Source organism: Macaca thibetana, chromosome 10 (genome assembly GCF_024542745.1).
Source record: "Macaca thibetana thibetana isolate TM-01 chromosome 10, ASM2454274v1, whole genome shotgun sequence".
NCBI classification, from domain to species: domain Eukaryota; kingdom Metazoa; phylum Chordata; class Mammalia; order Primates; family Cercopithecidae; genus Macaca; species Macaca thibetana.
The window spans coordinates 72,324,142-72,347,586 of record NC_065587.1 but is presented as its reverse complement, the minus strand read 5'-3'; the positions used below and the strand labels follow the sequence as shown (position 1 = coordinate 72,347,586).

The 23,445-nt window shown below is 41.0% G+C and overlaps 1 protein-coding gene across 2 annotated transcripts in view; it reads right to left on the bottom strand.

Annotated features, from left to right (window-relative positions):
* ATRN (attractin) overlaps positions 1-23,445 on the bottom strand; it is a 176,767-nt gene that overhangs the window by 20,267 nt on the left and 133,055 nt on the right. Inside the window, exons 25-26 of one of the 2 annotated variants that reach the window (XM_050745652.1) lie at positions 9,578-9,639; positions 4,513-5,745 (exon numbers count right to left, since the gene is read on the bottom strand). In XM_050745652.1, the coding sequence (XP_050601609.1) occupies positions 5,709-5,745; positions 9,578-9,639 (99 nt within the window). In that variant the 3' untranslated portion in view covers positions 4,513-5,708. Of the gene's footprint in view, positions 1-4,512; positions 5,746-9,577; positions 9,640-23,445 lie in introns of those variants that run through there. The other variant, XM_050745651.1, reaches the window with a different exon arrangement.

The window sequence follows — 23,445 nt, the reverse complement described above, 5'->3', positions numbered from 1 at the left end:
AGTCCAGTCAGAGAACACACAGTGAGAAGATGGCCAGGGTCAAGGTCTAGGAAAAAATCAACAGTGAGAGGCTGAATAGAAAAGACTACACAGGCCGGGCGCGGTGGCTCAAGCCTGTAATCCCAGCACTTTGGGAGGCCGAGACGGGCGGATCACGAGGTCAGGAGTTCGAGACCATCCTGGCTAACATGGTGAAACCCCGTCTCTACTAAAAAATACGAAAAACTAGCCGGGCGAGGTGGCGGGCGCCTGTAGTCCCGGCTACTCGGGAGGCTGAGGCAGGAGAATGGCGTAAAAACCCGGGAGGCGGAGCTTGCAGTGAGCTGAGATCCGGCCACTGCACTCCAGCCTGAGCGACACAGCGAGACTCCGTCTCAAAAAAAAAAAAAAAAAAAAAAAAAAAAAAGAAAAGACTACACAGTAGGGAGGCCAAGAAGCAGCGGTAGGGTAGCATGGGTCACAGACGGCTGGAAGAGTCTCGCTCACAAAGCGGTCAGTTGGTTGATACCACTGAGAAATCAAGAAGAGGAGAACCAAAAAGTATCCTTTGGATTTGGCAATATAGTGTCCTGCTTAATCTGTGGGGTTACATTCCCAGCCTCCCAGTGGATGCCTGAAATAATGGATAGTACTGACCCTTACATATACTATGATTTTTAGATCTGATAACCAAGACACTAGCAGGCGGGTAGCATAGGGGTATGGATACCCTGAATCAAGGGATGATTCCTATCCCAGGTGGGACAAAGCAGGATGGCATGACATTTCATCACACTACTCAGAATGGAGTACAATTTAAAACTTATAAATTATTTCTGGAATTTTCCACTTAATGTTTGGACTACAGCTGACCCTGAGTAACTGAAACTGTGGAAAGTGAAACCACAGATAAGGGAGGTTATATATGCTAGTTACTCTCAACAAAAAACCCAGATGGGGTATAGGGATGGCAGTCTGACTGGAGAGGGCTGAAAAGTAAAAAAAGATGCTCCAAGTGCAGAACCCATGGATACAAGGGAGAGGGTGGTTTCTGAAAACTGCCAGAGTGTTCATGGGCAGCTGCATTCTGAGTGGCCACACCAGACAGTGTCTTCCCCTCCTCTGCCTGAGCCGAGCGGTGGAGGTAAGGCAGTGAGTGCTGGCCCTGGGCCAGGGAGGCCAAGCAGGATAGGGGCTCTCATTCAGCACAACCCACCACATGCTGCCCCTGCTCCACACTCACTGCAGGCTGAGGCAAATGGAAACAGTATACATGGGCAAACATGGAATCCTCAACACAATAAAAAATCAGACATTTTGAGAAAAACGAACATTATGCAAGAGAGGTGCCAAACAACAAATCTGAGGAACAGTTATTCACAGCAAAAAATAAGGCTCCAAAAGCAAATAAAATTATTAATCTTGCAAAGGAATATGAAAGGAAATTTCATTCATAAAACCAAAACAGGCTGTTAGAAAAAAGATATTAGAATTAAAATGTAAAATAAAACAACTCATTGCATGGGCTCCAAGAAATGGATCTAACTTTGAATAAATTAATGGGCTTGAACGTACTGCTGAGGAGCTCACCTAGAGCTCAGAGCAAAAGGAAAACGAGAAAGTGAGAGTCCAGTTAAGAAATATGGAGGAAAGATGCAGAATCTCCCCCATTCATCTAACAGAACATTCTAGAACAAGCAAATAGAATTAAAGGAGAGGAAACAATCAAAGAAATACAAGGTAACGTTGCAAAACTGCAGAAAGACTCCAGTCTTCACACTGAAAGGCTCCCCACAAGTATCAAATTCTTTCCAACAATTTCTCTGAGAGAATTACTCTAGGACATAGTTCCACCCAACAAAAATACCCAAAGAAGGGGAAGGCATGAAGCACATAAAAACAAAATGGTAAAACTTATAAAAACTGTCCCTCTATGATGTAAAATACTGTAATTACAATGTAGAATTTAAATGCCAGGTAACTCCTATTTAGGTGGTTATAAGTGATTGTAGGGGAATAAAGATGGGGATCTCTCAGAACCCTAAAGCAGCCAGCCCCTGTAGGAACTGGGATCATGGAGGTACCAAGAGTGGGTGCCATGCTCACATTCTCTCAGCAGTCTCAGAATATCTGTCTTCTTTCCCATCTGGCCACCTATGCTTTAGCCTGCACATAAATGGGTGCAATACCATCCCAGTCCCTGACTCCATATAACTTGCAACTAACTCAGGGTTTCTCAATGCCAGCTGAACATCAGAACCACTGGAAAGCCTTTAAAATTCAGGGCCTATACCACAACAATTAGACCAGCATCTCTGAGGGGTAAGGCCCGGGCTGCTGCTGCTTTTAAGCTTCCCATTGGTTCTAATGTGTAGGTAGGGCTGAGTCATGGGATAACTGCTCCAAGCTCTCATAATCCAGTTTAAATTTTTGGGAGACCTCTAATTGGCCTTGTTCATCTCTGCAGGTCATATTGTAGGTTAGTCTATACATCAGCTGCCCTTAAGATTTAGACTGTTAAATAACTGCATTACAGGGTGATTAGTGCTATAACACAAACACGAGTAGAGTGGAGTCCAAGAGGGATGGTCTCTGGGGTAAATGTGACAGAAGACTTTACAGAGTAGACAATTATGTTGGGTTGTGAAGGAGTAATATGACAGGTCAGCGGGGTTGGGGGTGCATATATCCACTTTTCCTCTCCATTTGCCTCAAAGGCCCTGCTGTTCACATAGCCAAAAAGGAAGGAAATTACAACTTCAAAGGGACTCATAATTTGGTGGAAGTCACAGGACAAAGCTTCATGAAATACCGAATTTGTAGGAACGTAAGATGATTCTTTGGCCCTGGGAGAACCACGGGAGATGGCTGGCGTCAATGAGTCCGTGCTGTTCAGCACTAAGCAGAAGAAAAATGTGGGGGGAGATTTTAGGATTTTAATTTTTCTATGATAACGGGATAGACAGTGGTTTCCTTTTGGAATCTACATTTCTGTGGAAAGAACAGACTTCCTTGTGAACGGGAGGAGTTTCACCAAGTTTCCAACATTCCACATTACTGGCACTGTGTCAGTTGGGGGAGGTTTCTGCAGTACCCTCGAAGCTCCAATGAGCTGAGCTCGGCATACTCTGAGAAAGGTTACAATAGAGGGTGAGTTCCTGGCTTAGTGGATGGTGCAGTCTTGGAGCTGAGGGAGTGACACTCTGTCTTGATGCACCACAAGTTTGTGGAAGTCTATCCATTTAGAAAATGATGGATAAAAGATGGATAAAAGAGGAACTAAACATTAAAAACAAACAAACAAACAAACAAAAAACAGTAACAGATAAAACACCCATGAAGAAAATATAGGGAAAGACTGACAGATATATCTGGTGAAAAATACCATAAATGAGATTAAAAAACAAACAGCTGATTAGAACAGAGAGACAGAAAGACACACAAACACACATGCTCACACATGTACACACAGGCATGCACAAATATAAAGAGTTCCTAAATTTCAGTAAGAAAAAAAGGCAAACATCCCAATAGAAATACGAGCAAAGGATATGAACAAGAACTATAATATACCAGTAAACATCACTAATAATTAAAGAAATCAAATTAAAACAAGATACCACTGGCAAAATTAAAAACAATGACAACTTCCAGTGTTGCTAAGAGTAACAGAAACAGGCACGCTCATTCTTGCCATAGGAGTGAAAATTCATGCCATTGTTGTGAAGGGCCATTTGGCAGTGCTTCTGCATCTTGATACACCCATTATAGGATAAAAAACGATCCCAGAAAGATATTCACAGAAAAATGCAAAGACATATGCAATAAAAAAAACAAAACAAAACCAAAAAAAAAAAAACAAACTGAAGACAAATAAGAGTCAGTTGAAAGAAGAAATGATTAAAAAAATATGCTACATTCAAACTATGGGAAAAGTTGCTTTAAAAAAAACGAGGTAAATCTCCACATGGGAGAAGTAAAACACATAACACTGAGTAAAAAAGCAAGTTGTAGAACAACATGTAAGGAGGTAGCCCATTTTATAAGTCAAAGAAGTCAGAAAAAAACACAATTTATGTGCAGTATACACACAGAGAGAAAAACTTTTGGAAATAGAAACAACAAAATGTTAACAGTGGTAGTTTCCAGAGAGTGACTTGGGGAAATTTTGAATTTTTACTTTATTTTTATATTACCTAAGTTTTACGGTGAATATAAATTACTTTTGGTAGTGTATAATATCAGAATTCTTGTCTTCATGATGGTTTTCTATTTTTAAAAGTCTTAAGATTTAATATTTTTGCTTTAAAATATTTGGATTAGTGTAGCATATTTATTATACCTTTTTGTGCTGTCTTTATACATTCTTTCCCTTTGCATTCTCTACATAATTGCTATCCAATATAAATTTAATGTGTCACATATGTAATTTTAAGTGTCATAGTAATCATAGTAAACAATAAAAACAGCTTTTTCTGAACATTATGACATTAAAACATGAAATTAATTTTAATAGTATATTTTTATTTAACCCAAGACAGGTAAAACATCATTTCAACATGTGATCAACATACAAATTATTGAGTCATTTTACACTCTTGTTTTCTACTAAGCCTTCAAAACCTCGTATTTTATACTTCTAAGCCATCTTAATTTGAACACTAAATTTTCATTAAAAATATTTGATGTTTTTCAATTTTATAAAACATTTGAAGAGATTCATATATCCAAGTTGTGGTGACCACACTTACAAGTGTTCCAATGAATGAACTGAATATCAGTTTTTAAATTATATTTAAATTAATTAAAATTAAGTAGGATGAAAATTCAGTTGCTTAGTCAAGGGTCACAAGCCACATGTGACTAGTGGCTTTCAAGTCTGTACTGACCTTGTAGCTTCTTATTTACTACTATCTACTTTGTATTTTCATTTAATTTTTCCTCACTTAAGGCCAATTGGAGTCTTTTAAACTTTGATCCTTCGTTATGTATTATATCCTACTGGTCAATCTCATTTTGTGCCAGTACCACAGTGATCACTGTAGCTTGACAAAATGTTCACTATCTGGGAGGGATAGTGGGCTGTCTCACTCTAGGACCCATTTTTTTCTTGGTCATTCTTTCTTCATCTAATTATGCTGTAAGTTTGAATAATTTTATCTATCAAAGGAATACAAATGTGAATTTATTTTTTGGGGGTGAAATATAGAAATAGAATTGATTTTTCCCTTAGACATACTGAATGCCTTTATTTAAATTTTTAAAAAACATTTTTATTGATATATAATTGTTGTACATATTTCGCGGGTACATGTGATATTTTGATCCCTGTATACAATGTGTAATGATCCAATCAGGGTAATTGGGATATCTATCACCACAAACGTTTATCTTTTTTGTTTATTAAGTTATTTTATCTTCCTCCAATATTAGACGAACACAACTAGTTGCTTCTTAGTGGAGAGGTCATTATTCAGAAAATAATTAAAGACAATAGAGGAAGGGATCTCTCACACTTTGGAGAACAAAATGCATTAGCAACTGAGGTTAAAAAAAAAAAAAAAAATTACAAGTGAACTTTATACTGAAAACAGCAAGTTAAGAATTTGTCAGTAACTCTATTTCTCAATCTCATCAGCCCACAGGAGGCAAACACAGGCCTGTCAGGATGTCCATGGATCTTGACAGGAGGCCATCTGCTTCCAGCATCACTCAGGAAAGAACTTCTTTCATGGTAAAGAGGGTAGAGGGCCACCTAATGGCTTTCTATAGGAAATACAATCATACGGTTTTCAAGCCACCATCTGTCCTTACTGATAAGAGCTCCAAGAATATGTCTCTGAACAATGTAGAATTGATATTTTACATTTCTCGAGTAGAACAACTTTGTACTTACTATTTCTAATACTTTATCTGCAGATACTTTTGAATTTCTACAAATGCACTCACGTCACAAGTAATAATGATTTTGATTTTTCCTTCCCAATTCTCATATTTTATTTTTCTTGTGTTACTGTACTGGTTAGAGCTTCGAGCACAATGCTGAGTAGAAGTGACAGTGGATCTCTGTCTTGTTCCCAAACTCAAACTTCTAACATTTTACCATTAAGAAAGTGGTTTTCTGTTGACTTTATCAGTGTTCAAGAAGTTTCTCTTTCTAGTTTTCTAAGAAGTTTTAAAAAAATGAATGGGTATTAAATTTTATCAAATGCTTTATCTCCTCCGTTGATTAAGATGATCACAGTATTCTCCTGTTTTGAGATGGAGTCTTGCACTGTCGCCCAGGCTGGAGTGTAGTGGTGTGATCTCGGCTCACTGCAAGCTCTGCCTCCCGGGTTCATGCCACTCTCCTGCCTCAGCCTCCTGAGTAGCTGGGATTACAGGCACCCACCACCGCACTCAGCTAAATTTTTTGTATTTTTAGTAGAGACGGGGTTTCACCATATTAGCCAGGATGGTCTCGATCTCCTGACCTCATGATCTGCCCACCTCAGCCTCCCAAAGTGCTGGGATTATAGGCGTGAGCCACTGCACCTGGTCTAAAAAGGTTACGTTACCAGTGAAGCCACCTGGGGCCTAGAGTTTTCACTATGACAAAACTTAAATTAGTATTGTTTTTAAAAATGGATACAGAACTATTCAGGATTCTTACTTCTTCTGTGTCAATTTTGGCAAGTTGCATATTTTTCTTTTAATGGTCCCATTCCATCTGTTTCATTTTCAAATTCATTCACATAAAGTTGTTCATCAAATATCCTTCTGGAGGAAAAAAATGTCTGTGGGATTTGGAGGAATGCCCCCCTTTTTATTTCTTACATTGGCTACATATCCCTTCTCTCTTTTTTCCTGGTTAATCTTGCCAGGGGTTTGTCAATATTATTCTTACTCTTTTCAAAGATCCAATTCACGGTTTTTAAGATCCTCTGTACTGTACTTCTTCCCTTAGATAATTAATTTTTGCTCTTATTTATATTTTTCTTTCTTCTACTTCTTTAGGTTTAATTAGCAGTTCGTTTTCTGAGTTACTGAGAGGAATGTTTTTTCTTTTCTAATATTGCTTTTAAAGCAGTGATTTTCAACCTTAGTTGCACACTGGAATCACCTGGAGAGTTTTCAAATGTTTGGAGTGCACCCCTAGAGGTTCTGAGTCAAATGGTCTGAAAAGTGGCTTGGATATCAAAAGCTCCCCAAGTGATTCTAGGTGCAGCTAAGATTGAGAACCACGGATTTAAAGCTATAACCTCTAAGTACAACTTTAATTGCATCCCACAAGTTTTCAATATTTTCTTCATCAACTAAATCATCTTAAAATTTATGTTCTGATTTAATTTATATACATTTTGAGTGCGGTGGTTCATGCCTGTAATCCCAGCACTTTGGGAGACAGAGACTCAGTTTCAAAAAAAAGAAATAATAATTTATATGCATTTCAAAAATAACAAATGCAATGCATGGTTTGAGAAGTCAGGTAAATGGTACCTTTGGGGAAGAGGCAGGGGGTTATGAGTGAGGGAAAACACAAGAGGAACTTCTAAAGTATTGGTTAATATTAACTCATGTTTTGAGTGAACAAGAGAATGGAACAGATGGAAAACTATATACAACTTGCCAAAACTGACATAGAAGAAATAAGGAGCCTGAAATGCTCTGGGTGAACAAGAGATAATATTACCAATACTCTAGACATGTTCAATTTGTGATAATTCACTGAGCTACACACATAGGATTTGTAAATGTTTCTGTAACTTTATATTACACTTAAATATACTTTTTTAAGAGAGAAAACGGATCCCATACAAAGAGTGGGAATTATAACAGCACTAGTCTTCTCAATATTATACTGGACGCTAGAAAAAATAGTATAATGTCTTCTAAATTCTAATGGAAAATGATTTTGAACCTAGAATTCTGTAGTCGGACTTTTTTTTTTTTTTTTTTTGGATACAGGGTCTCACTCTGTCACCCAGGATGGAGTGCAGTGGTGCAATCTCCACTCACTGCAACCTCCGCCTCCTAGGCTCAAGCCATTCTCCTGCCTCGGCCTCCTTATTAGCTGGAACTACAGACTTGTGCCACCAACCCAGCTAATTTTTGTATTTTTTGTAGAGACAGGGTTTTGCCATGTTGTCCAGGCTGGTCTCAAACTCCTGAGCTCAAGTGACCCACCCACTTCAGCCTCCCAAAGTGCTAGAAATACAGGTGTGAGCCATAGCACCTGCCCCCAGAAATTCAATCAAATTGTAAGGATAAAATAAAGATATTTTCAGTCAGGAGAGCGCACAGTAAAGTTATCTCCCAGGAATCTTTTCTCATAAATCTGCAGAATGTGCTCCAGTAAAAAGAGGGAATGGATAGGAAGATGAAGACATGGGATCTGGGAAACAAAGACTTCAATATAGGAGGAAGGCAAAGGAAGTTTCCAAATGACAGTTGGGCAGCAGGCCCCAGGAACAAGTGCACTTGGGGGCAGGAGGCGGAAGGGTTCTAGGGTGGGCAACTCCAAAAGAAATTCAAACCAAGAGAACACCTTCCTGTGTGTGACCACTGTGAAATTTCTCAGTTCTGTCACAGTACAGTGATACTTTATTTTATTTTTTACTGTTCTAAAGGTACATCGGCAAGAGTATAGTGATAAATCAGGGGTAGGCACATAGAAAAATCAAACAATTAAAAAACCAAAACATGGAAAATACTACATGTAGGATAAGCAAAGAATGATCCTTCTACCCAAAAATGTGGTAGTGTAATCACTGTTCAATGCAGCTGTAAATAAGAGTTTTCTGGCCATAACATAAATAGGGATCACTGACGTAGCCATGCATTGTGATACAATGGTATTAAATGAAAGAGAAGAAGGGGCTTTTGTATGCTTTTGTGGTATGAGGGGAGATGCTAGGGGAGGCCATGTAACACAGTATATTCTCATCTTCTACAGTAGGACATCAAAAAAGAAAACTGAAAAACCAAGTGTAAATACAGAGAAGTAAAAAACAACTAAAACAATTTAAATTGCGGGACACGGGGTGGGGAAGGTGCAAGGCAGGCTATTTCTGCTTTCTGTTTTAAAAACTGCAGCACTTCTTTTGTCTTTTTCAATTATTCGTACATAGTATTATCATAAAGATAAAATTAAACTAAGAAAAAATCTATGGAAATAAAAGAGAAAATCCCAGGGCACTAAAAAATCACTTTCAGCTTTAAAACTTTGGATAATCACCAGAATCATCTCTTGAACAAGAATAAGCATATATGTAGCTCACATCAGTAACCATTATTAATTAAATGTTGTTTTAGTCCCAAATTCTCCCCATATGAAGAGCCAAATTATCTATAGGATACATGCAAAATTAATATAGGATACATGCAAAGCCCCCCGCCGGAAGCCAGAACATACAGAACAAATGTTTTCACTTTATCATGCTAGACTGAGTTTATATTATTGTAACTGACATCTAACTTTTCAGGAACACATACGAAGTAAATTTAATCTGTGGTGGAAACACAGGATTATTCTTTTATCTTTTAGGAGCTGATACTTTATTAATGGATCTAGCGCCTAAATCAAAAGAACAGAGAGAGTCTGTATAAGCAAAATTACCTGAAGAAAGTCACGAAGAACTGTACCAGGTCCATAAAATTGCTGTGCTGGGAGAAGGCAATCTGTGACAGAAAAACAGATAGTGTGATTATGCAGGTCATGAAACCACCACGGATTCAGGCTTCTCATTTCGAGTTAAGCTGAAAACAGAGTTTACATTTTAAAGAAGTTAAGGAAACTTTTTTCACTTAAGGAAAAGTACCTCACCCTTTTAGTTTTCTTGTTTAGTTGCCAGCTCCATAGCAATATGCTAAGGCTTTAGCACGGCCTCCTGCAACCCCCTCTGAGCTTCATACCAGTTCTGAGGTTCTCTTCGTTTGACCCTGGAGACCCTCGCACGCCTCCATGAAGCCTGGCCCTCCCTCCCCGCGCCTCCACCCACACAAAGCTCTCCTTGTTTGCCTCAGTACCGATTCATGGCTCTGCCTCCAGGTGGGCAGCCCCATTCTGTGCTCTTCATTCTGTCAACATTTATGTACTCAGTGTGTACTGACTGCAAGATATTGTCCTTTTTACAAAAAATTGTGCCTCACATTTTGCTACATTGAACATCATCTGACAATACGTCATCAGAACTTAAATAATTTTATTATACAGTTAATAGTCTTCATACCACGAACATAAAAATACAACATATTTCATCAACTCTAAAATAACATTGGCTGAAAAAGGCATTATTCTGTGTATTATTTAGGAAAAACACTGTCAATTCAACTATGACATAATAATGCTTTTTAAGTCACTGACCATAAGACACATCGTGATTTCAGGGATATTAGTCCACGAAAAAATGCATACCTCTGAACTGATAAAATACGAGAATTGCATCCTTACTATCACCTACAATATACGTGCTACTAGCCAGATGTTGTGGTGCCTTGCCTGCTTTTTTTAGGGAACTCAGCTCTCTTTGGAGAGACAATGGTACTATCAACGAAACAATCACTGACCAAGGTGACAATCCCAGTACAGACAATTTGCATGACAAATACAGGAAGGTAAATGACCAGGATCTGCTTTCCTAGTCCCACACAACCCCAACCCTTGCACTGTTTTTAGAGCCAGATTCACAGGGGTCAGAAAAGAGACTTCCACTGTTTGCTTTCTTCATGGCCGTATTTTCTTTTTGACATTGCATAAACAAATAAGTTCCAACACTACTCAAGCCATAGTACATTATGGGGCTTGGAATTTGAAGCTTTTGTGTCCTCCCTCTGGCCACCATTTATAATAGGAAATACAAAGTTACATCAATTTCATATAATAAACAGAAACCCACTTTCTTTTCTTGTCCTTCATTTATCACAATAACCATTTCCAGCTCCTCGAGAGAAGGAAAGCTGCGGAATATGAGCCATGGTCCTCACATAAAAGTTTTAAATAAGATTGGAGGACAATTATATAAACAAGGTCAATTGGAGGACAATTATATAAACAATGAAGAATCCAAGTTGTAACACATAAAGAGAGAGAAGGAAACAGATTAGAGAACACCCCAGCCCTGTCTGGATTTCAGTCTTTTAAAACGTGTGTCCTTAGTGTTTACACGTAAAGAATCCATGAGATACTTTTACTCCCTGCTAGATGCCAAAACCACAGGATGCTAAGGGCACTGTCTGAGGACCTATCTGGTGTTCATGTGCCACACAACACTCCTCAGGGCAGTCTCCGCCTTTCCCCACATTGGATGCTAATGGTTATTAGCCTGATTTCTTGCTGAAGCAGGACAACTCCATGTTCATGTCCAAATTATAATCATAAAGAACCTCATATAAAACAGCTGCCAGTATGGCTGGTACCCAAGACTCTAAAGGGGTCCTCTTATGTTGAATCTTTATCATCTAAGTCTCCATAGTTACAAGATTGTGTGAGGAGGCAAAACTCGTAAGATGAAAATGTTTACGAATGCACTGACCACTTAGAAGCATCTAACTCTGCTGAACACCCCACCCACTGTTGTCAGTCTTTGTTGGTCAATCTTTGACTGATAAGGTGATGAACTTATTGTTTCAAACTGAACACTTCTGAAAATGAAGGGGAGTGCTGTTAAAAATTACACTAGGTAACTAAAAATTACTCAATGTAAAAAGCATAAACTTGATAACAAGCATAAATTGGGCTTTCGCTACTCACAGTCATACAACGCAAACCAACTGTAAAATCAATTTTGCAAAAGACAAGATTTTAGTGGAGGTGCTGTTGGAGAACTGCTCACACAAAACCAATGGCAAAGGAAGACTTGGCAGATTTAGCCCTTCAGTTATCAACTGAAGAAGGGATAAAGGATGAAGGCATAGGAAGTGTTTCATAATTCTCTGAACGAGATTAAGAGAGGACTTTGGGAAAACTGAGGAGTTTCCTGGCTGTTGCTTTTTACATCCTGCTGTGAAATCAGTCTCAAGTGAAGGACTCCATGATGCAGCTATCTGATTTCTGGGCACCTTGTGCACAACTGAAGCCACACCCCCATCTCTTTATCTTGCTCTATTTAATTCATAGCCCGTATCTGCACGCTTACTTATAGCAAATAAGATCTGTGAGGATTGAGGACAGAAACTTCCCCTTATCCCCACTGACCATGTATCTCCAGTGCCTAAAGCAGCCACTGATACATTAATTGGCACTTAATAAGCATTTGCTGAATAAATGCCAATACGTTAACAAGAAAAATAATGATCTGTCTCATAGAACTCAGTAAGATCTGATTGATTTTTTTTTCTTTTATGAATTTGGCTCATGAAGCAGGATCATATCTGCTTCGTGATTGTAACTATAAATTTTGTTAACTCTAAAATTATTTTCCCATACTTTTTTGTTTCATTTTTAAAGACAATATCACAATCAAATCTTTCTTTCATAATTTATTATGGAAATGATGAAATGGATTTGGGGCCCTTTCTGATACTGAAGGTAACAAAAATTTCCTATATAAAAATCTATTTTAATACAAAGAAGAAATTCTAATTATATTTTATAAATAAAACTCATAATGTCATTCTTCTACATTTCCAAACAGTAGACACCATACTCCACACTCCAGGAAACCTAGAATTCACGTCCTAATACTTCCACAACCCAATTCCAACTCCACTTTCATCACTATGTCTAAGGTGTATCTGCCCCATGGGCCTTCCGGATGTGTTCATCAATTCTGAAAAACTCTGAACTCGGAAGCTCAGTGAGCCCCAGGGTTTGGGGTAAGATATTATGGACCTGCACTTCCTCAACCACTAATGTTGCGCTTCAGCCAAAAGTGCTTCTGCTCACTACACTACTATACCTGACAGCAGACGGTCACCAGAGAGCCTCCCTGCCTGTGTGCATGGGGGTCCTCCCTGTCTTTCCTGGCTCAGCACATCACTGCCTCCCTTTTTCAGCACCCCTGGCCCCACTGGAAACTCTGGCAGGCTCTCCTCTACGCTCCCTCACCACTGATCTGCTTCCCTCTCAGGGCGTGTGATAATCACAGTCTATACAGGGGTGTCCAATCTTTTTGGCTTCCCTAGGCCACTGTGGAAGAATTGTCTTCAGCTACACATAAAGTATACTAATCCTAACGATAGTGCTGATGAGCTTAAAAAAAAATTTTAAAACCCTCATATTTTAAGAAAGTTTATGAATTGTGTTGGGCTGCATTCAAAGCCGTCCCGGGCTGCATGTAGCACGCGGGCCATGGGTTGGACAAACTTGGTTTACCATATACCATGGCTGTGTATAGACAGATATCCTGAGAAGAGGATTCCTGCAATCTTCTGTCTACGAAAATACCGATTCCTAACTTTTAAATTACTGTTGTAGAAGAATGAATGAAAAGGTAACTCCCTACCTCCCATACAAGAGCAGATATACTTTTGTATTCCAAGAACTAGGCCATGGCTCTCAAACTCTGGATAGCTTACAACAAAGTCAGAATCCCAGGCCCTATCCCTATCTCTATATCTTTAAGCTCCTCAAGTGATTCTGATACTAGTCTCCATAGGCCACACTTCAGGAAACTCTGAAGTAAGAAATTATTAAACATCAGACTGGATGTAGTGGCTCATGCTTGTAATCCCAGTACTTTGGGAGGCTGAGGTGGGTGGATCACTTGAGGTCAGGAGGTCGAGACCAGCTTGGCTAACATGGCAAAACCCTGTGTCTACTAAAAATACAAAAATTAGTTGGAGTGGTGATGTGCACCTGTGATCCCAGCTACTTGGGGGGCTGAGGCACAAGAATTGCTCAAACCCAGGAGGCGGAGAGGTTGCGGTAACCCAAGATCGCACCACTGCACTCCAGCCTGGGCAACAGAGCGAGACTGTCTCAAAACAAAACAAAACTCCTCCTGTGCTCCTTTCCCTAGACAATTTCTTTAGCATTTCAGGAACTGCATTGAAAAAAAAATATTCTCACCTTTACTTGGAAGGTTAAAGCCCCATAATTAGTTTGGCTCTTTTGGGGAGTGGGAGGGAGATGGGGAAGGATAAGGGTGAAGGAAGACAGGACAGTGCTTTGAAACAAAAGGAGAGGCCGGACTGAAACCTGGAGGCAGGGAAAGGGAGGGAATGGAGGGGAAGTTTCACATTCTGAAAGTGCCTGGGAATGTGAGGTGTCCTTGTGGCAGGCTAGGGAGGCTCTGGAGCTTAAGTGTCATTCTATGTCCAAGCCTGTGCCACACGAGAGTGAGGATGCTGCCCTCAAGAGTGAGGGGCCAGGGAATCGGGCACAGCAGTCAGCGACTGAAGATCAGACCAGGGGGCCTTCCCCAACCTCTGAGCTCAGTTCAGCCCTGAGGTTTCTGTATGTTCCTGAGAGAAGAGAATAGGTCTGTGCCAAAACAGGCTGAGAATGAATTTCTAATTAAGTACAGTGGGTAAAACCTGAGTCCAAGGTTACCATAAAAATAAGGAAGTATGGCATTTCTTATATTCCACTACCACATAACAATGTGATATTTTTGCATCTACTATGTGCCATCCACAAAGTAGGTACTCAAAAGCTTGAATAAATGGACGAATGAATGAATACTGAACGACTAGGAAAAGTCACTGCTTAATCAGAAAATTTGAAAAGAGAGAAGAAAGGACCTCTCATTTGCCTCTGGCCTCAGTCAGGACTTGGATTCTGGTCAGAAGGATAAAACTGGCATTTCTAAGTCAATACCAGAGTTTCCTTTTAGGAAGGTAAGACCCTGTGGTGCAGAACTAATTACACTTTATGTAGCACTCATCTAACTCTACTGACCATATGCTGCGGAACCATGGACTGCAGAAGGGCTGTATTATTCCTACCGTGGAGATGTCTGTCTATCCATTATTATAAGCACGCAAGACAGGGAGAGGAAGAGAAAGGACAGTTGGCCACCCTGTGAGGTGAAGTCTTTCTGCTTCAAGGCAGCATCTGTCAGGGTCTGAAAAAACGCAAGGTATGTATGCACTGGGCAGAATCTCCGCAGGCTCCCATGGACCCTTGCAGACCAGTGGCTCCACCAAGGGTGAGAGCCCAGCCCAGAATGAGCCCATGTGCTCCTCTACTCTCCCTGAGGCCAGTGTCTGCAGACACTGAAGACCTCGTGAGTGTCCACCGCTCACATCAGAACCAGAGAGAGCCTAAGTGCCCATGGCTGCCACGGGGCTCCTGGTCTGACCATGCCAATCTTTCCTTTCTGGACACTGCAAGGCCGGAAGCCAGAAGAGGACTGATTCCTCCCATAAGAGCTTAGCCCTATAAGCCAACAGCCTTTCTACTCAGGCCTTGGCTTTGCAAAGGATGGAAGATTCTGTGAGCCCTGGCTGAGTATATTCTAACCTGGGTCTTGTGCTGTCACCTCCTTGAGTTTTGCTGTGACATAAAACAACTCTTTCTTTTTTCTTAAAAATGAAACAAAACAACCACCACCAAAGTTCATATATGGAACTCTATGTCAAGACCACAGCTCTGGACCACATCCATATGACCATCACCTGGCCTCACACACCACACACCTAATGCTGGTTTGTGCTGGCACAGAAACTGTATACCCAAGCTCTGGTCAGAGCCCCATGGCTAGTTAATACTATTCAGCCACTCATTCCTGCCATGCAAACGAACACTCACCATCTGTCTGCTCCCAACCTCCCACCTCAATACTGCTCTATGCTTTCTTTCTCTAATTTTCTCCTAGCAATTCCTTTTTACCATTCTCCAGAATTTCTATTCTATCACACTCATTAACAATTTAGAAATCATTAGAGAACTACATACATAGTTGAAATATCAAACGGTACTGAAAGGCTAGTCATGAAGCAATGTCCCCTGCTCCTCCTCTGCTCTTCTGAAGGCTTCGCTCCAGGGGCCCCCATCTTTAACTAGGTTACTTTTCAGTTCTTCTGGGAGTTGCCTTTTTATCATTAATGTTTTTATTAGTTCCTGATCTATCCATTTTAGGCATCATTTTAACCAACTTCTTACTGAAACAGAAGGTGATTTTGGTCATCAGCCCTGCCCCCCTCCCTCCAGTATATATCACTGCTCTTAGTGCCTCTGTTAGTTCCTGTGCCATTATCCTGAGGGTGACAGTGATGGAAAGATGCCACTACAGACAGGAAATGGACATAACTCTCTGGGATATGGGGAGACGATGTGCCTGTTACCCACACACAGCTACAAGATCAGGAGACAATGCAGCCATAGCCCACTGAAGGGCAGCTTCCAGGGCCCCACAGGGAGAAGCCCTCAAACCCTAATGCACCTGTGCGTGGGGGTGAAGGCAGGAGGCTTGCTGGGAAGCTCCGTTTTTCATTTTCACCAAGGCAGGTGGGCTGGGTTGAGGGAGAGGGAGTTTTGCCCCTGACCCCTGAGTGTTTTAGAGACTGCCTACCGGTAACTGGTAAAACCCCCATACAATGCTGTGTGCTTCCTGTAAAGGCGAACAGAACTTCAGCTCCAGGGTGCACTATGCTGCACACCTGCCCAGCAGAGGCATGCTCCTGGAGTTGTCTTTAGGAGGCCAAATCATATACTCATACCTTTATTTCTTCTTCTACCACCTGTATTTTTTTTTTTTTCATTGTGTAATTTTTTTCTTTTTTAGTAGGGATGGGGGTCTCACTATATTGCCCAGGCTGGTCTCAAACTCCTGGGTTCAAGTGATCCTTCTGTCTCAGGCTCTCAAAGTGCTGGGATTACAGGCATAAGCTACCATGCCCAGCTTCTTTTTCTTTTTGGAAAATCTTAAACTTTTTAAAAAGTAGAAAGAGCACTATAATGAACCTCACGTGCTCATCATCCTGTTTCAGTAAATTATCAGCTCATGGTCAACCTTGTTTCATCCGCACTCCACTTACTTTCCCTATGATCATATTATTTTGAAGCATATCCCAGATCTCCAATCATTTCCCTCTTTACTATTTCAATATAGACAGGAGCACTTAACTATCTGCTTTGTAAAATTTGGATGTTTATGTCCTCAGCCCTCCCTTTTCTTTTACCTTCTAACTCTCTGGACAAAATTCTAACCAAGAACAATCCAATCTTCTAACTCCACGCTGCATAGACTAAGATAACAAATTCTTGGTTTCCAACCTCAGCCAGCCCACAGCCCTGGTCAGCAATTGTTCTGACAATATCAGAAAAAGGTGTTGGCTCCTTTATAAAAGTCATAAAAGTTGTAAAAAAGAAAAAGTTCTGGTACCTACCATAAAGCCCTCTTACTAACAATTATATACTCATATGGCATACATTTAGGGAGTATCTCCAACTGATTAGCACAGGACACTGAGGACAATGAGGTATAAAATACAGTCCTTGCCATTAAGGAATCTTTGTATGGCGAAAACAGACACTCCGCTGTGGAGGTGAAGAGGAGGAAAGGAAGTTGCTATGGGATGTGTGTCATCAGATGGTCCCCTTCCCTGGGTTTCTACACAAGAATTCCACCTGGACTCCCTGACTTAGGCCTGGCTCCTTCCAATCCACACTCCCAACTGCTGCCAGTGGGGTCTTTCTAAACACTGATCTTTGGTGACTTTTCGGCTTAAAACATCTCAACAACTCCCAGTCACATCTGGACTCCAGTTCACAGCCCACAATCTCCAGTCTCTTCATAATGGCCCTCCCCAGCTCTCCACCTCCTTGCTCACAGCACTGTCACCAGCTCTGCTAAACTCCTGGTAGCTCCTGAAAGGGCAGGTCATTCCCTTTCCCCACCATGAACACCCCCTTCCCCCAGCTCCCACGCTCCTTAGGGATCAGCTCTGGTGTGGTCTCTCTTAACTTGGGCTCAGGTGACACAGAGCACTCCGCTCCCCTCTCATGGCTCCCAGGAACGCATGGGCACACCTCTAACACTGAGCTTCTAATGGAGGTGCCTGCTGTCCACTCACAGCTGCTGCTCTGGGCCTGAAAGTCTGCTGGCTGAATGAATTTTAAGGAAGTCTAGTGGGTTCCTGGCTCTGGAGATCACAGGAGAGAAGTCTGCTAGAGACGAAGATTTACCCATGCAGCCACAAGCAATGTTCCCAGATGGTGTGGATGAGATTACCCAGTGAAAAAGAGTCCAGATGAAACCCAAGGGAACAACAGCATTAAAGAGCTGACAAGAGACAAACCAAAGCCAAAGCGGAAAAGCAGGAGATGGGACTTTCGAGACGAAGGAATGACACATTTTTCCTTTATGATGAAACCCACAGGGCTGTACAAGAACCTTAAATATAGTTTGAAACAAAGAAAGACACATACTTTAAGTACAGTTTAATTCTTTTTTTGTTTTGTTTTGTTTTGTTTTGAGACAGAGTCTTGCTCTGTCGCCCAAGCTGGAGTACAGTGGCGCAATCTTGGCTCACTGCAACATCTGCCTCCGGGGTTCAAGTGATTCTTGTGCCTCAGCCTTGCAAGTAGCTGGGACTATAGGAACACTTCACCACAGCCAGCTAATTTTTTGTATTTTAGTAGAGACAGGGTTTTACTATGTTGCCCAGGCTGGTCTCAAACTCCTGAGCTAAAGCGATCTGCCCGCCTCGGCCTCCCTAAGTGCTAGAATTACAGCATGACTTTATAATTCTTAAAACTCTTAAGATACAGATAACTAACACCAGGAGGTACGGATATGCAGTTATTATACAGTAAATATAAACATGAAAAGTATATCTGACATTATTCATAATAGCCAAAGAGTGAAAACCACCCAAGTATCCATCAATAGAAAAATGGATAAACAAAATGTGGTATATACATATAAGGAATATTATTCAGCTATAACAACAAGGAATAAGTACTGAAACATACTAAACACAGGTGAACCTTGAAAACATGATGTGACTCAAATAAGCAAATCCATAGACACAGGAAATACAGACTGGGGGTTGCCAGATGAGGGAGGAATGGGGACTGACTGCTAAGGGGCTTCTTCTGGAAGTGATGAAAATATTCTAAAATTGACTGTGGTGACGGGTGGCTGCACAGTTCTGTGAATATACTGAAAACCACTGAATTGTGTACTTTAAATGAGTGAACTGTATGGTATGTAAATTATCTCTCAATAAAGCTGTTATAAGAAAAAAAGCACATCCAAGTGAACAAAAGTTTCACACATCCCTTGCTCAGTATAGCGATCCTGTTAGCACCCATAAACAGAACTCTAAAATCTAAATGAATGCCCAGTTCTCAATACCAATTCTGTGTTGCCTCTACTTGTGAACACTGGCCTCTTACATAAAACAGTAGATGAAACACCCAGCATGCAGACAGCTTCTATATTAGCTTCACATTACAGTAACAACCTCTGTTGTAGAGTCGGGAACAAGCCAGAGCCTCACCACCTCACCTTCCCACCTCACACACACACTGTCTGCCCATCCATCTTTTATCTCGAATACCTAGACCCCTAAACTATGAACATAGCTGAAGCCAGCTGAGTCCCGGCTTACTGGGGAGAACTAGGATAGCTTTCAGAAAGCAGGGGCAGAGGGAAGGGTGCTCACCCATAGGAACAACCGATCAAAAAACAGGCACAACCGGCCCCAACACACCCGCCACCCTCCTAGAAACAGGACTTTTCATTCTGTGGGTTTTGTTTGTTTTTTAACTGCATCTACAAAGATTTTTATAGTCAGTTTCAAATTCCCTCAGCAGTTATAGAGTTTGATCTGTTCCTAATTATGGAAAAGAATCCTGGGATTGGTTCAGAGTGAAGGAACTTGAGTTTAGTATCACCATTTTAAAGCCCCAATGCTTACACAAATTTCCAAGTAGAGAATTAGATTTCTTCAGTTACTTTGCTTTAAAAAAATGATAATCTCAATTTTTAAAATCTCATTTAAAAAATGAGAATCAAAGGCAAAACGGCTTTGCCTGCATTGAAAGCCATACTGAAATTTAACTGAATGGCCTACACTGCACTATTTAGACATTTCCCTACTCTCTTCCTTAAATAAGTCTCTCCATTTTTACTGAATTTGCACAGTTGCTAAATGTGTGTATTTAAGAGCCATGCTACACACCTAGAAAAGCTAAGGCTCTGGGGGAAAAACAGCAATAAAGAAACATGCAGCCCTTGTTGAGAACATGATGTACCTACCCAGGAAGACACCAGCTCAGCCCTCCACATAGCGCACAGCCAGATACAGTTCCCAAAGCAGAGAGAACCAGTATCAACCAGGCTGTCGTGCGAGGACTGAGAACACACGATGATACGGGTCTAGTCACAGTGAATAGTGTGGTCATTTGTATCAAACAGCAAAAAGACACGCTTGCAATAGAACTTACCTGCGTTTTCAAGGAAATCTTGGCAAACTAAATGGTGAGCATGCCATCGTTTATTTTCACAAGTGCTCCTGAATGCAGTGTTCATAAGTGCATCTTAATTTAAGTTAGTGATCGAGCCCAGATAAGGAGCACCAAAAAACCAGGAAGAGGCCGGGCGCGGTGGCTCACTCCTGTAATCCCAGCACTTTGGGAGGCCGAGGCGGGCGGATCACAAGGTCAGGAGATCGAGACCACGGTGAAACCCCGTCTCTACTAAAAATACAAAAAATTAGCCGGGCGCGGTGGCGGGCGCCTGTAGTCCCAGCTACTCAGGAGGCTGAGGCAGGAGAATGGCGTAAACCCAGGAGGCGGAGCTTGCAGTGAGCCGAGATCGCGCCACTGCACTCCAGCCTGGGCGACAGAGCGAGACTCCGTCTCAAAAAAAAAAAAAAAAAAAAAAAACCAGGAAGAAAATCAACATCTCCTTGATTCTGAAACTTAAAATTATTACTTCTTAGAAGTAAGTGTGGGGAAGAGCTCCCTCTAGAATGAAAGCTCTAAAACCATTTCAGTGACTTTCAGAGGGTGGAGCAATAGGGAACTGGAAGGAAAAAAACTAGAACTCGGCATTGGCAACAAGTATGGCTACCTCCAGCACAAAAGCCTGCTTATACGCACAGACTGGGAAAAGTGTCAGCAGCGTTAAGTCAAGATTTTCACTAAGAATCTAAAAAGTATTAATCATTTGTCAGCTATAAGCAACAAAACATGATGTTCAATTAGATTCAGAATATGGAGAGGTATGTCAGTACAAAAACAATCTCAACTTAAAATGAGTTAATAAAATTTATTTACTAGAACCCTAATCAAGTGTTTTACATGAAAATAACCTACTAAATACACATAACCTATATCTTAATAGTGTCAGGAGATGTTGCCAAAATGAAATTATACTAACTGGAACCTAGAGCTCAACCCCTTTCGGATCGGAGAAACAACTGAAACCCCTGCAAGCTCTATTCCAAATGCAGTCTACGGCAGGGAGAATTCTAAGAATGCCCCCAAGATTTCCACCTCCTGACGGGCAGGCTCTGTATCTTCCCTCCTTCTGTGTGGGTAGGCCTGACCTAATCAGGTAAGTGCCCTTAAAACCGGGTCTAGAGATCAGAGTCCTAAGAAGCCAGAGAAATTTGAAGCTTCGGGATACATATTCACTATGTGTGTAGGAATACAAGATCTAAAATTTTCATTTTCAAATGTTATATAAATGCAATCATGCCATATATAAATTTCTAAGATTTTCTTTTTCAATCAGCAAAATTTGCTTTCGATTTATCAAAGTTGTTGTGTTTCTGTATATCAATAGTTCATTTCTTTTTGTTGCTGGGTATTAGGCCATGGTGTGTATGTAGCATCACTTATTTAAGCATTCATTTGTTGAGGAATATTTGGCTTGTTTCCAGTTTTGGGCTATTATAAATAAAGCTGTTAAATATTACTGTCAAGTGCTATAAACATGGGTGTACAGATATTTGTGAGAACACTGGTTTTCATTTCTCTCGGATAAATGCCTAGGAATGCAATTGCTGGGTTATAACACTAGTTTTTTAAGAAACAGACAAACTATATTCCAGAGTGACTGTACCATCTTATATTCCCACCAACAATGTATGAGTGATCCAATCTTTCCCCACTCTCTCCAACATTTGGTGTTATTACTATTTTTAATTTTAGTCATTTTGACAGGTGTCTAGTGATATCTCATTGTGCTTTCAATTTGCATTTCTCTAATGGTTATTTTATTTTTATTTTGAGAGGGAGTCTTATTCCGTCGCCCAGGTTGGAGTGCAGTAGCACAATCTCAGCTCACTGTAACCCCTGCCTCCCGGGTTCAAGCAATTCTCCTGCCTCAGCATCCTGAGTAGCTGGGACTATAGGCATGTGCCACCGTGCCTGCCTAATTTTTTATTTTTAGTAGAGACTGGGTTTTGCCATGTTGGCCAGGCTGGTCTTGAACTCCTGACCTCAAGTGGTGATCTGCCTGCCTCTGCCTCCCAAAGTGCTGGGATTACAGGTGTGAGCCACCACACCCGACCTCACTAATGGTTATCGATGCCGATCATCTTTTATGTCATTATTCACCATATGTATATCCTCTTTGGTTAAATGTCTCTTCATGTCTTTTGCCCTTTTTTTTTTTTTTTTTTTTTTTTTTTTTTGAGATGGAATCTCGCTCTGTAGCCCAGGGGCTGGAGTGCAGTGATGCGATCTTGGCTCACTGCAAGCTCTACCTCCCGGCTTCACGCTATTCTCCTGCCTCAGCCTCCCCAGTAGCTGGGACTACAGGCGTCTGCCACCACGCCCAGCTAATTTTTTGTTTTGTTTTTTTTTTTTTTTGAGACAGAGTCTCGCTCTGTCGCCCAGGCTGGAGTGCAGTGGCCGGATCTCAGCTCACTGCAAGCTCTGCCTCCCAGGTTTACACCATTCTCCTGCCTTAGCCTCCCAAGTAGCTGGGACTACAGGCGCCCGCCACCTCCCCTGCTAGTTTTTTGTATTTTTTAGTAGAGACGAGGTTTCACCGGGTTAGCCAGGATGGTGTCGATCTCCTGACTTCGTGATCCGCCCGTCTAGGCCTCCCAAAGTGCTGGGATTACAGGCGTGAGCCACCGCGCCCGGCATTTTTTGTATTTTTAGTAGAGAGGAAGTTTCACCACGTTAGCCAGGATGGTCTCGATCTTCTGACCTCATGATCCGCCCATCTCGGCCTCCCAAAGTGCTGGGATTACAGGCATGAGCCACCGCGCCCAGCCTTTTGCCCATTTTCTAATTGAATTGTTTGTTTACTGTTGAGTTTTGAGAGTTCTTATACTCTAAATTCAAGCGCTTTCCCAGAAATATGGTTTGCAAATATTTTCTCCCAGTCCATAGGTTTGCCTTTTCATCTTCATAACAGGGTTTTTCACAGAGAAAAACTTTTGGTTTTATGTGCTCCAGTTTATCAAGTTTTCCTTTTATGAATCATGTTTTTAGTATCAAGTCTAAAAACCTTTTGCTTAGTTCTGGGATTCAAAGATTTTCTCCTCTATTTTTTTCTAAAAGTTTTATAGTTTTATGTTTTACATTTAGATCTGTGATCAATATTGAGTTAATTTTTATATAAGATGTGA